At 36.8% G+C, this 16,446-nt stretch overlaps 2 protein-coding genes across 2 annotated transcripts; one reads left to right on the top strand and one right to left on the bottom strand.

Annotated features, from left to right (window-relative positions):
• Positions 1 to 1,640: 1,640 nt before the first annotated feature.
• LOC124446565 (F-box-like/WD repeat-containing protein TBL1XR1) lies at positions 1,641 to 12,105 on the bottom strand. The gene is made up of 14 exons (XM_046997408.1): positions 11,895 to 12,105; positions 11,549 to 11,694; positions 11,235 to 11,429; positions 10,735 to 10,781; positions 10,073 to 10,220; positions 9,029 to 9,092; positions 8,072 to 8,169; positions 7,557 to 7,617; positions 6,755 to 6,876; positions 5,865 to 5,939; positions 5,115 to 5,236; positions 3,864 to 4,029; positions 2,822 to 2,923; positions 1,641 to 2,204 (listed from the first exon to the last, which is right to left on the bottom strand). Exons 1-14 carry the CDS (start codon positions 11,950 to 11,952, stop codon positions 2,175 to 2,177), a joined length of 1,434 nt encoding a protein of 477 aa, XP_046853364.1. The 5' UTR covers positions 11,953 to 12,105; the 3' UTR covers positions 1,641 to 2,174.
• A 143-nt stretch (positions 12,106 to 12,248) lies between these two features.
• Positions 12,249 to 16,037, top strand: LOC124445580 (60S ribosomal protein L8-like). The gene is made up of 4 exons (XM_046996307.1): positions 12,249 to 12,305; positions 12,913 to 13,194; positions 14,827 to 15,161; positions 15,813 to 16,037. The coding sequence occupies exons 2-4, from the start codon at positions 12,915 to 12,917 to the stop codon at positions 15,984 to 15,986; spliced, it is 789 nt and encodes a 262-aa protein (XP_046852263.1). The 5' UTR covers positions 12,249 to 12,305; positions 12,913 to 12,914; the 3' UTR covers positions 15,987 to 16,037.
• The last annotated feature ends 409 nt before the right edge of the window (positions 16,038 to 16,446 follow it).

Genomic DNA, 16,446 nt, shown 5'->3' with positions numbered 1-16,446 from the left:
CGTTGTTTGTATTCAGAGATCTTGTCTTTTGCTTGGAAAAGTTCAATTTTGCATTTAACTTAAGCCAAACGCGACTTTCGTCGGATCACCCTCCCTCTCCCTAAGTGTTGTGTTAGACAATAGTCTCGAATTTCGTAGAAACTTTTGTAAACATACCTTGTATGAAGAAACAAAAGTAGACATGAATTGGACATAAAAGTAAATTTAAAACCTAGCACACAAAGTACCAAGGAAAACACAGAAAAATAGGTAGATTGGAATTACTCTTCGATAGGTCGTCAGTATAAGTAGTTAATAAAGTTTAGATGCAAGAAGAAATAAAATTAGACATAAACATGGTATTAAAGGGCATTTAAAAGTTGTGATAAATATAGGTAGACACAAATGTAGACACAAAGGTAGACAAAAATGTAGACACAAAAGTAGACAAAAATGTAGACACACAGGTAGACGCAAAGGTAGACAAAAATGTAGACAAAAAGGTAGAGACGAAGATTGACGCAAAGGTAGACACAAAGATAGACGCAAAGTTAGAGAAAACGGTACACATGAATTGGACATAGATGCAAAGGTAGACAAAAAGATAAATGTAAAGGTAGAGAATAAAGTAGACACAAGCATGGACACAGAGTAAAATAGACAAAAGTATTGAAAAAGGCATAGAAACGTACAACCAAAGCTTGGCATAAAAATAGACACATTGGTAGACACAAAGATAGATACAAAGATAAACATAAAGGCAGGCACAAAGCTAGACATAAAAGTAGACACAACGATAAACATAGAGGTAGGCATTGACACAAAGCTGGATATAAAGGTAAACACAAAGCTAGTCATAAAGGTAGACACAAAGCTGGACTAAAGGTATTTCTTAAATGGCAACACTAGACGACATTTGAAAAAGTACTTATTTCATCAGAGACGACATGAACGACATTTGAAAGTGTAGTCATGTAATCATTTCGTCATGTAGACATGTGATCAAGAAAAGATGCAATTATGCAGTCAATCATTTATCATGTAATCAAGAAAACATGCAGTCATGAAGTCATTTATCATGTAATCTCGTAAGCAACTTTCTCATGTAATCACGTTTCTTATCATGTAATCACGTAGTTCATCATGTATCACGTAAGCAACTTTCTCATGTAATCACGTTTCTTATCATGTAATCACGTAGTTTATCATGTAATCACGTAGGCAACATGTAATCTAGAGAACATGCTGTCATGTAGTAATTTATCATGTAATTATGTAGGCAAATACCTATCCTCATATTTTGAAATAAGTTTTATGTCTACCTACATCGTTCTCACGGAGAACAGATGGCTCGCCTGTCAGAGTCTACACCTTCCGTTCACAAGCATATGGTTCGAATCCCGTCCACAACTGAGTGCAAATATTCGTCGGCGCAATTGAAATAGAGTAGACCTGTTACTAACATAAGGCACAAAGAACAAGACAGTAGGCACAAACTATAGGCCAAAAAAATGGATATGAAGCACTCGGGAGACATCAAAAGAACAACTTGATACATGATTGATAAATTCATTTTTCACGGCAAAGACGTCAGCAAGAACTCTATATTGGGTATCAAAGTGATCTAGGTGTTGAACACGTGAGCGTGTTAGTCGTCGATATTTCATCGGTACAGTTGATATAATAAACGACTTTCTTACAAAGTTGGTGTGTACAAAAAAGAAGACGCAAAACAGTCGGTATTCGCTTAAAGCTAGATGTGTAACATGTACGGGAATATGGCCTTGCAATTCTGACACCTATATTTACATTACGTTAGGTCTTGCACTTGGGCGGCCATTTGCATCATTCATAATTGTTGGACATCTTAACTTAAAAACGTCATTGGCCTGGTAACATCATGATAAAATAAACGTCCTATACGCCAGTGAGCATTCTAATTTCGTGTCCATAGTGATGCCAAAGGCGCTGGAAAAATGGTTGACAATAACAAAAAAACTTGAACTTTAAAAAAAGCTAATGCCCTATTTCCTTCAGCGAATATATACAGAGAGGATCTTTTCTTTTTTTGACTTTCTGAGCTTCTTGAATGCGTACTTGATGTCAGCACATGTCCCTTCAAGCAAAAACTCTTGTTTTCCACTTAAATGCAGTACTTTTTGTTAAAAAAGATCTCCGCGGTTGACATTAGAGAATCATAAATTTTGAACATCCAGGACTTTGAGCTAAAGAATGAAAAAACTCCACTCGTGAACACTCGAGATTACAGAATGCAATACATATTCGTCACAGTGACGCAACCAGCATCGATAATTGGAGGGGGGGGGGTCAATATTCATACATGCATGTTTTAATCCAGAGAAAACAACCGATTTCAAAGGAACTTAATACGGCAGAACATGAATATATGAATATTGCATGCCCCCACTCTATTATCGAGCTGATTTCACCGCTGATTCGTCAATATCCCGTGCCTAATCTATGTTCAAGCAGAATTTTTCATTAGAATAAAACGTGTGGTTTAGAAAGAGAGTTAGAAAGCTCAATCATAATCATCGCTTTCACATTACAACTTTTTCATGCATGAAAGCAGACATTTATCGTGACGTCATTTTCACCCCGTGATCATGACATCATGACCGGGTAGGTCACTTCCTAAAGGCCATACGGACTGGCAAATTTCCCTGTACAAGTTTTCTCGAAAACTCAAATTGCAAAGCCTGACTTACTTTATACTACAAGCATATGAATATTTTTGTGTTTATTCACTAAAATACATCTACGTACGCGATGCTAAAAAAATCACTAAAATGAAACTTCAAAGAGCTATAGTTATGCTTACCGTGTTATCGGAGACGCATGCAGCCAGTTTGTCGCCTCGTGGACTCCACTCTAGCTGAAATATTGGTCCCGATGCGTGATACGTGTACACTAACGACCCGTTCTGTGTAATCACAAGAAATTATAAAATAACAATACAACGCGTGCGCTGATTGGTCTATAACTCTGTTTGCAATAGCCTGCGTAAACCAACCTCAGCTCAATCAATTGAATCAATTAAAGAGAATTTGGAAGTCAATCAACAATACAAGTAGAACGAAAAATTATAACATTCGTTTTAAATTTGTCTGTTTTGCACCATTGTCATTTTATAAAGGCAACGAAGCTTCACTGAATCATGCAAACGTCGGAGACGTTTTTGAAAACTCTAGCTCGACCTTTACTCTGATCTGCTTTCGAGTTCTTTCAAACGTCTCCTCGTTTGACATATCTTGTGCAGATACAGTAAACATCTTTTATTTTATTAACATCAATTGCGCGTAAAAAAACATTTCCAATACAGACAAAAAAGCGCAAAACACAACAGATAATTCGTTCATCACAAATTGGTAGAAGGATGAATGACATTTTTGGTATTTGAGTTTGGCTTTGCGTTTTGTTTTCATACACCTTCTGTTAGCCATTGATTCAAGTTTGGTTATATGACAAGAAATATGATAGCAAATATTTTTCCGAATTTTCTAGTGATACGCATGTTTTTTGATTTTAGTCTTTTTTCAAAATCAAAAAAATCTTTGGGATAAACATATAAGACGATGCAGTAAATGAAAACAGCTCAAGTATTTATTACGGTAAACGCATTTGGGAAAAATGGGTAGCCAAGAAACCCGCCAAATGCGTTTATATGGAAAAAATTTAAAATTCATCTCGCCTAGCGAGTTACTCGCCTAAACAGACCCTTATGGGAGTTGTTTCAGTTATCTGGATAGAGCTTTATCCTATTGGCTTGCCTTCTGGAAAGGACTGAGAGGACTGACACGACTCGGACGGCAATTTGTTCAACATGCTTTAACTGGACGATAACATAAATGCATGCTATCTACCTGTGTGGACCAAATATTGAGACATCGATCGTTGGATCCAGTGGCTATAAATCTTGCATTGGGACTGAAAGAGATTGCATACACTGGCTCTCTGTGTCCAACAAGGGTACATGAACACTTATCGCTTTCCGTTTCATATATACGGACAACGCCGTCGAGAGAAGCTCTAAAACAAATTATAAAATAACGCATGAGCAGACTGGTCAATATTAGTCGAACACGAGGTAACGAGTCTCAATTTTCAAGCGACTCAAGACTCAGTTTCCCTTTTGTTATCTTTGAGTGCTGTCGCTTTTCTAAGTGAGTAAAGAATTATGAAAACTTGTGTTTTGGAACATCGTCGTTTTCAAGTTTTCACTGCTTTGCCCTTGATTTATCCTCATCCTCACATGCCGTGCAGAAATTAATACAACGAAGTAACATAGCTTTATAGCTAAAATTATTCGACAAACGAATCGTTTCCACGAAGTAAACAAACAACTGTAAGTCAACTATATAAAGGGAAGGACCCACGATGATTCGCAGGGGTTGGTGGTGCTTTAGCTTGGATTATATTTCGGTGGCTACTAGTTGCCGTAGCATGTCAGACATTTCTTGCTAAATTCTGTTGCATTTTTATTATAGTCGAAAGTGTGCTCCATTTAACACTAATAATAACTGCTTTTGCTTAGTTATTTGGTATATAATTATTTTGTAGGGAAATTGGCACTCCTATTGCTACCCCATCTAACCAAGGATAGGAGGGGTACACACCCCTCCCCTAACCCTATCCCAGACTATCTAAATGTAACACTTCATCTATATTACTAAATCATCAACATCAAGCTGCATCGGCCATTTTGCAACACAAACTTCTTCACTGTAAAAATAAAAACTAGACCTCGTGAAAATATTTTTTTCGAACGGACCTCGATGCCGGTAAATAACATATTGTATATATTTTCTTATAGGACTTATTACTGTCCAATGCACTAATGCGCGTGTTTATTATCTAGGAATATTGTTTCATTTTTTGTTTTTCATCATTAATCTAAAAACTATTAAAGGCAGAATCAAAAGACCAAAAGTCCCTAGATTAGTGCTAAGTAAATTTAAAGCCATTTTGGGATATTGGTAAGGGGGGTGGTGGACAATTTATTTAGCGGAGTGAAATCTGACATTTAGGGAGTACATCCTGCTGAATATCTGAATCTGAGTCGATGAATTCAAAACTATTATCTATACAGAAAAGCCAACGGAAAAAAGACTCACGTTGCCAAAGCCGAGGGAGTCGCACGTCCTGGTCCACTTGGGCTCCATTCCAAGGTAAAAACCTGATATTTCGCATCATTTTGATAAGTATGTAGTGGCTTGTCGCTCTTCATGCTCCAAATCTTTAAAGATGAAGGGAAAAGATGTGTCATTTCACAATTATTGCATGAGTTTGAGCGTGATATCAAGAATTATCTAGACCGAGATAGATTTTAGCGAAGATAAGGAGGATAACGTTGAATGAGGTCTTGTTGATTATTGATATCATGCCAAAGCCGAATTCAATAATTGTTTTATTATAAAATTGAAATGCAGAAGACTTTAACTTTTTTGAACGGAAGCCATAAAGTTTTCCGTGTATCAACATGAACTAATCTTAACGCTGCGCTTTCGTGTTTCCACTTAAAAAGACGTTGAAAACTCTCCTGACTGACAGTGTACCGCTTTTCGAGTCTTTGGGTCTTTATTCTAAATAATTCGAGTTACATTTCTTCGTGAAACGCTTCAAATCTCTAGGAATATTCTGCCATTTTACCTTTTGCGTTTTCCGTTCGGTTGTCATATTAAAATTACGTTGCCCACAGATAACTGTCAATGTTTTGTGGGTTGCAAGACATTAGGAATTATCTGTAGGCTCTTGGCCAATCACAATCAAGATTGCACCATCATTGTACAACAAAAGCACTCAAAAAACAACAAAAAATTCAGGTACATAATGAGTAGATTTTACTTGCACCGAGAAACATGCACCTTAGTTGTACCGTCGTCAGAACAGGATGCCAGCAAGCTTCCGGAAGGATCCCATCTGATTACATTGATTTCTCCCTAGAAATAAAAATAATCAAAGCCAGCAATTAATGAGCACTCGGCGTTACCAAAGTATGCTATCCGCTTTAATTTCAGCAAGTTATTTCTAATGGTGTACTTTATTCATTTGAATGTTATGAGCAAGATTGATTTTTGTCTTCGTTAAAAACCTATAGAATTGACTATTCATCATGTAGGGTAAGATAATTTATCCTAAATTTATATAAAAATGGCGCTCTTCGCCGAATGACCAATGGCTAATAACATTGGCAGTCTGCCACACTAAGTAACATTGCCAACAACAAAATAACAACAACACAACGCGTACACATTAGCTGTGTTTGCATTAGCTTGTGCAAGCCGATCTGAGTCTGAGCTCAATCAATTAAAAAGAATTTGCAAATCAATCATGAATACACGTTAGAATAAAAATTAAGACATTTGTTTTAAATGTATCTGTTTTGCATTATTGTTCTTTAATAAAAGAAATAAAAGATGTTTTTCGTGCTTGCACTGGCTTATGCCAACCTCGAAGACGCCTCAGTAATCCTCGAACAGATGCAGGTCTCGACGTTCCGTCTCGAATTTTCAGATCTGCTCTGCACTGATCTGCTAACGAGTTCTACCAAAGATCTCCTCTGTTTGCATAAACCTGTCCTGATACAATAAATATATTTCCTTTCATGCGTCACACGTAAAATTAAAGAACTTTAGAATACGTATAACGATACATGCGCTATCAATAATGGATTTTTACAGTTCACCATTATTAACACCAAAATCTTTTTATAAACAAAGTTCTAAAGAAGGAATATGTCCGTTCAATTGCTTACCGTATGACCTTCAAATGTTTTCAATGGCTTCTCTGCTCCAACTTTGCAAACATGAATAGCCTTGTCCGTTGAACAGGACGCGAATACATTCGAGTTTTGCCAGTCGATATCTAGAGCCGGTCCTGTTCGGTTTGAATAATTAAAGTATATAATCAAGCATTTATACCCTGAAAGCCGGAAAAAGGTAAGATCAATCGACACTTAACAACACGAGAAAAAAAATTGTTCCATGTTGCTTCTGCGATGTATGTAAAAAATGTAATGTGCTAGATGGTACAATCGCTCTTAGAGTAGAGCCATTTTCATCGCTTTCTCGTGGATCTTTTTCATTTGAGTATTAAATTGTGCAACAGAAGGAGCACACGAGGCAAACAAAGTAACGAGAGGGAACAAGCAGTACTTTACTAATCGAAGATATTTTTTGCGCTTGCATTGGCTTATGCAAACCTCGGAGACGTTAGAGAGACTCTCAATTTTCGAGCTTGAGTTTGCACTGATATGCTCTCAAAGGTCTCCTCCGTTTCTATAAGCCTGTGCAAAAAAAGTTGCAAAAAAAGCAACTGCAAGAAATCCGATCATGCAGATCGGCAATCAAGGTGGGCCTTCCCACCATTATTTTTACTAAATTCAAAAACGCATAATACGCGGTGCTTAATCGTAGCAAGAATGCCTTTTTAAATCGATCAAAATTCCGTAAATATGTCAGATGTTGAAATAAACCAGACAAGGCTGAAAGGGAGAGCATAAGACATTGTGTTTTATGTGCAACCTGTTCCATGACCTAAAAATACTTCTCACAAACCTTTGTGCAACGAAAACTGCTGCTTCATCTGCCATGTCGCCGTCTCCCAAACTATACAGATCTACAAACGAATGTACGTCATAAAAAAATACAATCCATCTAAAATCTCAAGACAATCGATACTTATCAGTGAAGATATAGCAGACTACACAACGGATGACAATGGGTGGACAACAATTCGTTTGGCTGGATGGATCCGACATGATTTTCTTTTCGGGGAGGGGAGAGGGGGGCTCAAGTTTGGATTGGATTTCTGTTGCTACTTTGTGGATGTCACCAAGGTATGTCAAATGTTCATGCCAGTCTAACCATAGTTGGAAGATATTTTTTAGAAGTATTTATTAAACACCAATCGCTTTGACTAAATTTCTTGGTGGAATAATATTTCGAAGAGAAAATGGCACCCTTCCGCAACCCTCTCCCCAGCAATCCATCCCCCCGTGCAATGAAGGGGAAGTGCGAAAGATGTGACGTCAATAAAAATCTTCGATGTCCTAACGTGTTACAAAACATACCTGATCAATGGCGGAGGTAACAAGATAACTGCTCTTATCATTCCACTTGACGCAAAATACGAGTCCTTTGTGTTCTTTGAACAAGGCAACATCTTTACCTATAAGATCATGACACACACAAAGAAAAGAGTGTCACAAAACAACGCAAATAGTTCGTTTTAACGTTTCGCAAACTCTTGGTTTGCATAATATTATCATCCCTTCCCAGCAGACAAGTTCTAAAAAATATCGCACTCCAATAAACAAAAGCATCTTGCAAACACAAGACATGAGTTTTGTGAAAAAAAGATGCAATCGCGAACTTTCAACTCCTCGCAAAAGCTATTAGAGTTCTTATCTCGCATTGATTTTGCTGAGATTGCATTACAACAATGATTTCAACTGTCCTCTCGGACATAATCGTTAAAACAATACAAATGAAATTTTAAAAGAGAAAAAAACAAACTCCTCCTGGATTGAAAAGGTTATTTTGCCAATTTTCGAGTGGTAGACCATTGGACGGGTGCGAATAGAAGAAATAAGGTACTTATATAATCTTCACACGACTATTATTACATAAATGATCTCCGTTAGACCATATATCAAATTTACATCATGATCATCACAGGAAGGGCGGATTCTCTGTGGGAGATGTGCAGGGGGGTGCGCCCCAAGAAAAACTATAAAATGATATTACGTACTGTAGATGACTAATATAACAGTATTATAGAGGCTATGAATTTGTACAGTAAGGCTAAGTAAAACTTCTCATTTCAAAGGCATTTACATACACCAAAGTTTTTCAATTAAGTATTACAATGCGCATTTTCATTGAAACATTAAAATATTCAAAGGTAATACACACGATATTCACAAAAAAAATACGTAAAAAAGTACATAGTTACATTTTTATTCCCGTAGGCGAACTAGCGAAACAAAAATCGAACAAAATTTTTCCTAATGGAATTCAAAGTATACCTTCGTTATTCCAAATCTTCACATCACCGTTGTAGAAACCCGTAGCAAGTAAAGTGCCATCATTCTAGATAATAAAACAGGATGTAAATATAATTTCTTCTTAAACATTAAGCGGCCTGAATTAGGTGGCCCTGTATTACACGGACACCTCCAGCGAACACGAGTCCGTTCCCCAAGGGTGTTCGCTTGTACAGGAGTCATTGGCGGATAGAAGAGATAGCCTTTTCCAGCCGACAATTTCAAAAATTAATGGGAATACAAACTCCAAAAAACATCATCTTGTAAACTCAAGATTCGAGAGTTATAACAGCAAGAGACAAGATTTAAAGGAATATTTCGACTTTATTTCAAAGTCACAATCAATGTAAGTGACACGGTTAGAATCTGAGTGAAAACATTAAATCCAAAGATTTCCTTCAGATCGTAAGTTTTGAACGTCGTTGATAATGACTTAGAAACAAAGTCGAAATTTTACGCAAATCTTGTCTCTTGCCTTTAAACTCGAATCTTAATTTTTTGGAGTGTTTTTTCCCTCATTTTAGAAGAGATAGACTACTCTAGAAAGCTTTCAAACCAATATCTCTAAGCAACGCCCATATTTTAGCTGACTTACTAACGTCACTTAACTCAAAAAACATTTAACTTACGCGGATGTCGTGAAAATATGCATTGCCTGTTTTCATGAACGAACCGTTTTAACTCTTATAGTGGCGAATTGTTTTTCAAAAGTTCTTAGCCATTTTGTTTGGCAATTGTTGCAGAACAGCTACACTGCCACAGAAAGGGTTAAGAACAGTTTTTTTCGCTTCTATTTCGCTTCTAGAACTTTATTAGTGTAAGTATGAGATTTTTTATTAATATTACGATACAATTTTGATGTTTTGTGTACTATGGCCTCATTATAAAACTCTTTGTGAGTGTATTTCGCACGTAACTCAGTCTCAGCACTGCAATAGCTTAATTTTAACAAACCATTGAAAACTGTCAAAAAAACCCGTACATCGACAATCAAATCACGATGCTAAAGTAGCAAAAAAAACTTACATTCCATTCGAGTGCCGTGACATCTTTCCCTGAAGCGAGACCATTGGAAACAGTATTCTTATCTTCCGGGCTCAAAACTAATGACGTCACATCTTTCGTTTCGTCCGTATTCTTAAAAGGCCATAGACGCACAGTTGAATCTCCAGCACTAAAAACAATCACCCAGGCGATTATACCTGTATACATTCAATGCCTGTTATAAATTTATAGTAAAATTTACAGTGTCATGCTTTTCTTGCTCCGTATGAAAATAAAATAAAATGAAACAGAACACAACAAAACAAAAGACATGAAATGAAAATGATATCAAAATAAAAAATGTGAAAAGCAAATCTTAATCAATGCATACTGATAGTCCCTAATATATGTAGCATGAAGGATACAATTATTGAAATGATTTGCAGGGGCATGGCCAGGGGGGATTGGCCCATTGCACCCTCTTTCTCACGACAATTTAAAATTGACAGCTTTTAGGTTTGTGCTTTCTAAGAGACCCCCCTTTTTTCATAAATCCTGCCCACAACCCCAGATCTGCAAATCACGAAATGTGGATTGAAGCAGTAATAACAATGCCTAGCCCATAAGTTATACGAAAATAATCTTCACTACTTCTGAAAGCAAACAATCTTATGTCGTTGTCACATAAATGCCTTTCACCTCACCCTGATGCCAAAATATCAAAGTGTGGATTCCAACTGCACAAGCAGACCTATATAAAGAAAGATCATCCATGTTACGGCATGTTGGCTTTTTGACAAAAACGTAGAGAGAGAAAGAGCTCAACTAAATACTACGTTGATGTATAAATTAGGGAGAAATACAAAAAGCTCAAAGCACTAAAGTGTTAGCCATTATTCATTACTTGTTGGGGTTTGTAAACCTGGCAACATTGCTAGCATGATAATGGAAATTTTATTTGTGAGACAAAAGTAAGGGAGGTGATATCCTCCTCCCCCCTCCAATATTTTTTACATATACTAGATGTTGAGTTATTTTCGAAATATTCAGACTTGATTTATAAATTATACTTTGATGCCCTCTGTTCAAAATTTTGACTTATCATTTGCCTCATGTCGCCATTCAACCTCCCCCCTTCCCATCATATATTTTGTCATGTGTCTATCCTAAAAAGAGAAACATATTTAGTGATGCGTAAATTCACCTCAGACTTATGTCCTTCCAAATTTGTAACTTTTGAAGAAGGAAACTCCGGACCAGTAGTCACATCAACATAACTTAACGTATCTTTTGCCTTTTCTTCTAAATGTCTCAAAGCTCTTGCATGTAGGTCTGATATGGCCGATGGTTTCACAGCATCAATCAAAGACAGTTCTCCTTCGCCAAAAAATGTGCCATCCTTAAAAAAGCAAAACAATGATCTTATAACAGAAACAACAGACCTTGTGTGCTCATTAAGGAAAGCTTCCCACAACCATTTATATGTTATGAAATTTGAGAGTCAGTTATTGTACGTACCTCTCCAAAGCATGCTTCTGCCTCAACAAACTGTACTCCCTTTTGTATAACCGATACCAAAGCACCAGATGGAACTGACACACCATCAATACTAGAATGTACTGAGTTGCTTTCAATTCCAAAGCTGAAGGCTGAGTGAGGAAATCCTGACAAGATATCATTTGAAGGTGACTGAAAAATTTATATTACGTGTACATACAGCAGTAAAAACCTCAAACTAAAGAAAAAAGTGGTCATTGTTTACAGAGAACAAGTTTTATGTACATGGTACTCATGCAAAGCACAGTAGAGCAATATTGTTCTATAATGTATTAATGTTCTATCGAAAATCTTTGACATACTGTACCTGACTCTTGCAGGTATCTATACACAAGGAAGTTTATTTCGTCGCTGTTTATCGCCATCACAACCGACGTGATGCAATCCACAATTCTGCTGAATTGATTGTTTATTTTAAAATCAACATTTCAAGTGTTTTGCCGTTTCAAAATAAACTCAAAGGGAAATTAATTATAGAACAACAACATGGCTACTGCTTAACACTTAAACTTAACACGTCATTTATAGATTTGATATTGACGTCATTTATAGATCAGGATCACAGTGATCAGGATCATCTGGATCAGAATGATGGGAATCGAATGGATCACCATTGATCAGCATGGATCAACGTATCAACATACGGGTTTTCAGATAGGTTTTTGTTATTCTCGTTCTTTTCGGAAATCTTCACTGCGAAGGTAGCAGCGAAGCAAAGGTAAGAAAGCAATCTCGAGGAATCTGACTTACTTTTCTTTTATAATCATATTTAAAGTTTATGAAATAGGACTTGTTCCTTTGAAGTATTGTTTAATTTCGTTTAAGGCTTCTGTCCTTTCGTAGATCGTTCCAGAATTATTGTTGTAACGAATGCAATTTTGTGCCGTGCTATGTTTCTAATAAGTACCAACAGTTGGAAACCTTGTGTTATTTTAATACATAGTATGTTATTTATCCCTAAAATGCATCTTGAAATCATTGAATGAAGGGTATTAATGTTCAAACGGTTTCTGCCTTCCCTGTAATTTCTGACTTTTTTCAAATTTATATAAAAATGTATAATAACATAAGAATAACATAATTTCTTCTTTCCATTGTTTGAAAGAACTCTTTATTGATTCAATTGTCTCATTCCACATCAACGTTCCAAGTTCTCTGGTTACAAATGAACTAATTTTGAATGAACTTACATATCCTATTTTAATGTATATCTCACTAGATATCTTCTTCTTTCTTCTTTCACTGCCATTATAGTCTCGGAAGCAGCCAATGTAATCCTTATGCATTGAAAAGCCTAGCATTTCAATTATTAATTGTGTTTATAGAAATGGGACGTGTAATCAGAGGTCAGCGTAAGGGAGCTGGGAGTATTTTCCGCTCTCATACAAAACATAGGAAAGGAGCTGCGAAATTGCGTGTGCTTGACTATGCGGAACGGCATGGATACATAAAGGGTGTAATCAAGGATATTATTCATGATCCTGGTCGTGGTGCCCCTTTAGCTGTAGTTGTTTTTCGTGATCCCTATCGATACCAACTTAAGAAAGAGCTCTTTATTGCTACCGAAGGAATGTACACTGGACAGTTTGTGTATTGTGGAAAGAAAGGTAAGCGATTTGAAAGTTTGTGAGTGACACTATACTAAGCAAAAATATGTGTGTAAATGGGGTCTACATTTTTAAATGATTGTGCTGACAAAAGCATTGTGTCATAACAGAGCATTAATATTATGAAGTGTAAGTAATTTGATTTTATTAACTAAACAAAAACAGCTACCACACAATCATGCCAGTTCGTACAGCTAACCAAGGCATTTAAAATGGTGGAAGTGCTACTTACATAATGAAGAATTTGAATACCCATTTTCCCTCCTAATACCTAATTTCACATGGAATATCCCAATGTATGTCTTGAGTCTATCTGGATTCTTTGTCCTGAAATACTTCTTAGTAGTGTCATTTATTTAAACATGTAAACATTCTAGTTTTTGTTTGTGAGCCGTTTGAAACTATATTAAAACTGCGAACAATTTTGGTGTTTTAAAAAAGTAGAAAATTTTGAAACTTTCTAGTAGATGATGAATTTACCCAAATATCTCATAGATTTGTACTATTATGGGTACTTTATCATTTTCAGTTTGATCTAACACTAAAAATAAACAGAAAATTCAATCTCAAAAAACAAAAGAGCAGTTTGCAGAAACTGCAATTAGTAGGGCTTGTGAAAAGTACAAATGAGGTGACAAAAATTCATTCTGATTTCATCGGACAAAGGTTTGTGTGTTGGTTTACAACCAAAGTTTTCGTTTAGCAACCCAAGTTTATGTTGCTGTGCTGTAGACTTACATTTTACCATATTTTTGATGTGTCCATACTTTATAAACCAAGACCCAAACCTTCATCCCATGAAAACATAATGGATTTCCTCATTATGAAAACATTTGACCTCATTCTTGCTTACACAAGCCTTTCCTATTGTGGTTGAATTTTCTATTTGTTATTAGGGCTAGATTTAACTAAGAATACTAAAGTACCCTTAGCAATTGCACAAATCTTAGAGGAATTTGACTAAACCAGGGGTTTCCAAACTACGACCCGCGGGCCAAATGTGGCCCGTTGGGCCTCTCAATCCGGCCCGCAGAGACACTTAAGAAAAAAATAATAATATTATTAAACAAAATAAACTTTATGCAGAAAGTTCACGTTATGATGCAAGCCAACTAGCAAGAGTGGCTTATGTCAATTTTTGTCCAAACTTCCTACTGAGACAGAATCTGTTGACATACCATATTACACTGCAGTAAGATGACTAAGTTGTGGAAAAGTGCTGTCAAGGGTTTTTGAGCTAAGGAAGGAGCTATTTTCTTAACTAATGAAGCTTGTGTTATGTACTTCGTTTTATTAAAATATTCGCTCTTTGACCAGCAGTATACGGTTTGTCGGACCTCAACATGCTGGATGAAAGTTCATGTGGCCCTATGGCTGTAAAGTTTGGAGACCCCTGGACTAAACCAATAATCAACTAAGCATTTCAGAATTGTCTAATTTTTCATACACCCTGTAGTGTTATAGGGTATTGTTATATTGGATCTTCATGACCACAGTTTCTCAACAACTTCCCAGCCCCTTTCCCTGCCAATATACATTGAGTGGACCTATCAAACAAACCCATTACATACCATCAAAATGAATGTCAGATATGTATGACTGGTTTAGTTAGTGAGAGTGCACTTTTTTTAGCCACCTTGCAAGTGGGCAACTGCCTTCCTGTTGGTCACATGCCCGAAGGTACCATCATATGCAATGTGGAAGAGAAAACAGGTGATGGTGGAGCAATGGCTCGTGCTTCTGGAAACTACGCCACTGTCATCTCTCACAATGTTGACACAAACAAGACTCGATTGAAGTTGCCATCTGGTATAAAGAGACTTGTTCCATCAGCCAATAGGGCCATGGTTGGTATTGTGGCCGGTGGTGGTCGTATTGAAAAACCTTTATTGAAGGCAGGTCGAGCATACCACAAATACAAGGTTAAACGTAATTGCTGGCCCCGTGTCCGTGGTGTGGCTATGAATGTAAGTATGGTTTTTTTTTGTGCATACCTGTCAACTGTCAAGTTTCTGGTGCAGTTCCCACTTGCACATATATTCATGTACTCTTTGGCTTTAACAGGATAAGTCTCAACATACTTCAATCGTTTTAAAAGGGTAAACTGATACTTAAATATTAAATAAGTGAAATTGTTTTTAATTGTTCAAAGTTAATCACTTGCTTACACTGCTACATCGACGCGCAGCAACAGGTTTTGAATATTCACTATTCTCAGCACAGATGAGAATTTATTTCTAATTTATTTCTTGTTTTGGACTCCCCATTCGTATAAGTGAACTCACATCACTTCCACACAACCCCTTCCCCCCCTCCCACAGCTGGGTTGAATTTCGTGTAATCTTTCGGGCTGATTACGTGTGAAGCGAGTGGTCTCGTCCGGTCGGACTGAAAAATTCATGAGATCGAATGATTATCCTTGTAATTCTTTCATTATGTCGAGTTTTCAACTCGGGACAGGCGGGAAATCTCACATCTTATACGTAATCAATCATTTAATCACGTGTGCAGGACGCTGATCTATTTGAGCGACAATTGTAATAGTGTTCGAAATGAAAGTTGGGTTTTCGGATGCGTAGAGTAGGGAGTCATCTAATTTATTTCAACACTTGCTTTAGCCCGTTGAACATCCTCACGGCGGTGGTAACCATCAACATATTGGTAAGCCGTCGACGATGAGAAGAGATGCGTCCGCCGGTCGTAAAGTTGGTTTGATTGCTGCTCGTCGTACCGGACGTATTCGAGGTGGAAAGAAACAATTGAAGGCGGATTTGAAGGAAGGGGAGAAGTAAATAGAAATTTTTCCCAGTGTTTCAGTATTCAAAATAAAATGTTAGACAAAACGTGTTGTGTGTTGTATTCTTTCCTTCGACCTAAAGAGAGGTTACATAGGAAAATCAAAATTTGATTGCTGTGTTGCAAGCTTTGTGTATTGAAATTTTCTATCTACAAGTCGTCTTGCTTGGTAATGATGCATTTGAGTCTTTGTCTACCAATAGCGGTCAAAAGTAATTTTATGCAATACATATTCCGTAAAAATGTGTACAGGGTGTCTCGCCTGGATCATTTTATGTGAACGTCTGTTCGTTAGTTTAGTGCGTTTAATTCCTAGAAGAATGACGACGGTTGACAAAGCCATTCGCTTGTATTGTATTTTCATGATCTCTTACGTCGTTTGCGAAATGTAAGCTCTAAACAAGTTCTTACGTAGACTGCAAACATCTGAAGGCGTGTAAGGGACGAAAGTTTACA

This window comes from Xenia sp. Carnegie-2017, unplaced genomic scaffold (assembly GCF_021976095.1).
Source record: "Xenia sp. Carnegie-2017 unplaced genomic scaffold, XeniaSp_v1 HiC_scaffold_22, whole genome shotgun sequence".
NCBI classification, from domain to species: Eukaryota; Metazoa; Cnidaria; class Anthozoa; order Malacalcyonacea; family Xeniidae; genus Xenia; species Xenia sp. Carnegie-2017.
This window is presented reverse-complemented; position numbering and strand designations above follow the sequence as displayed.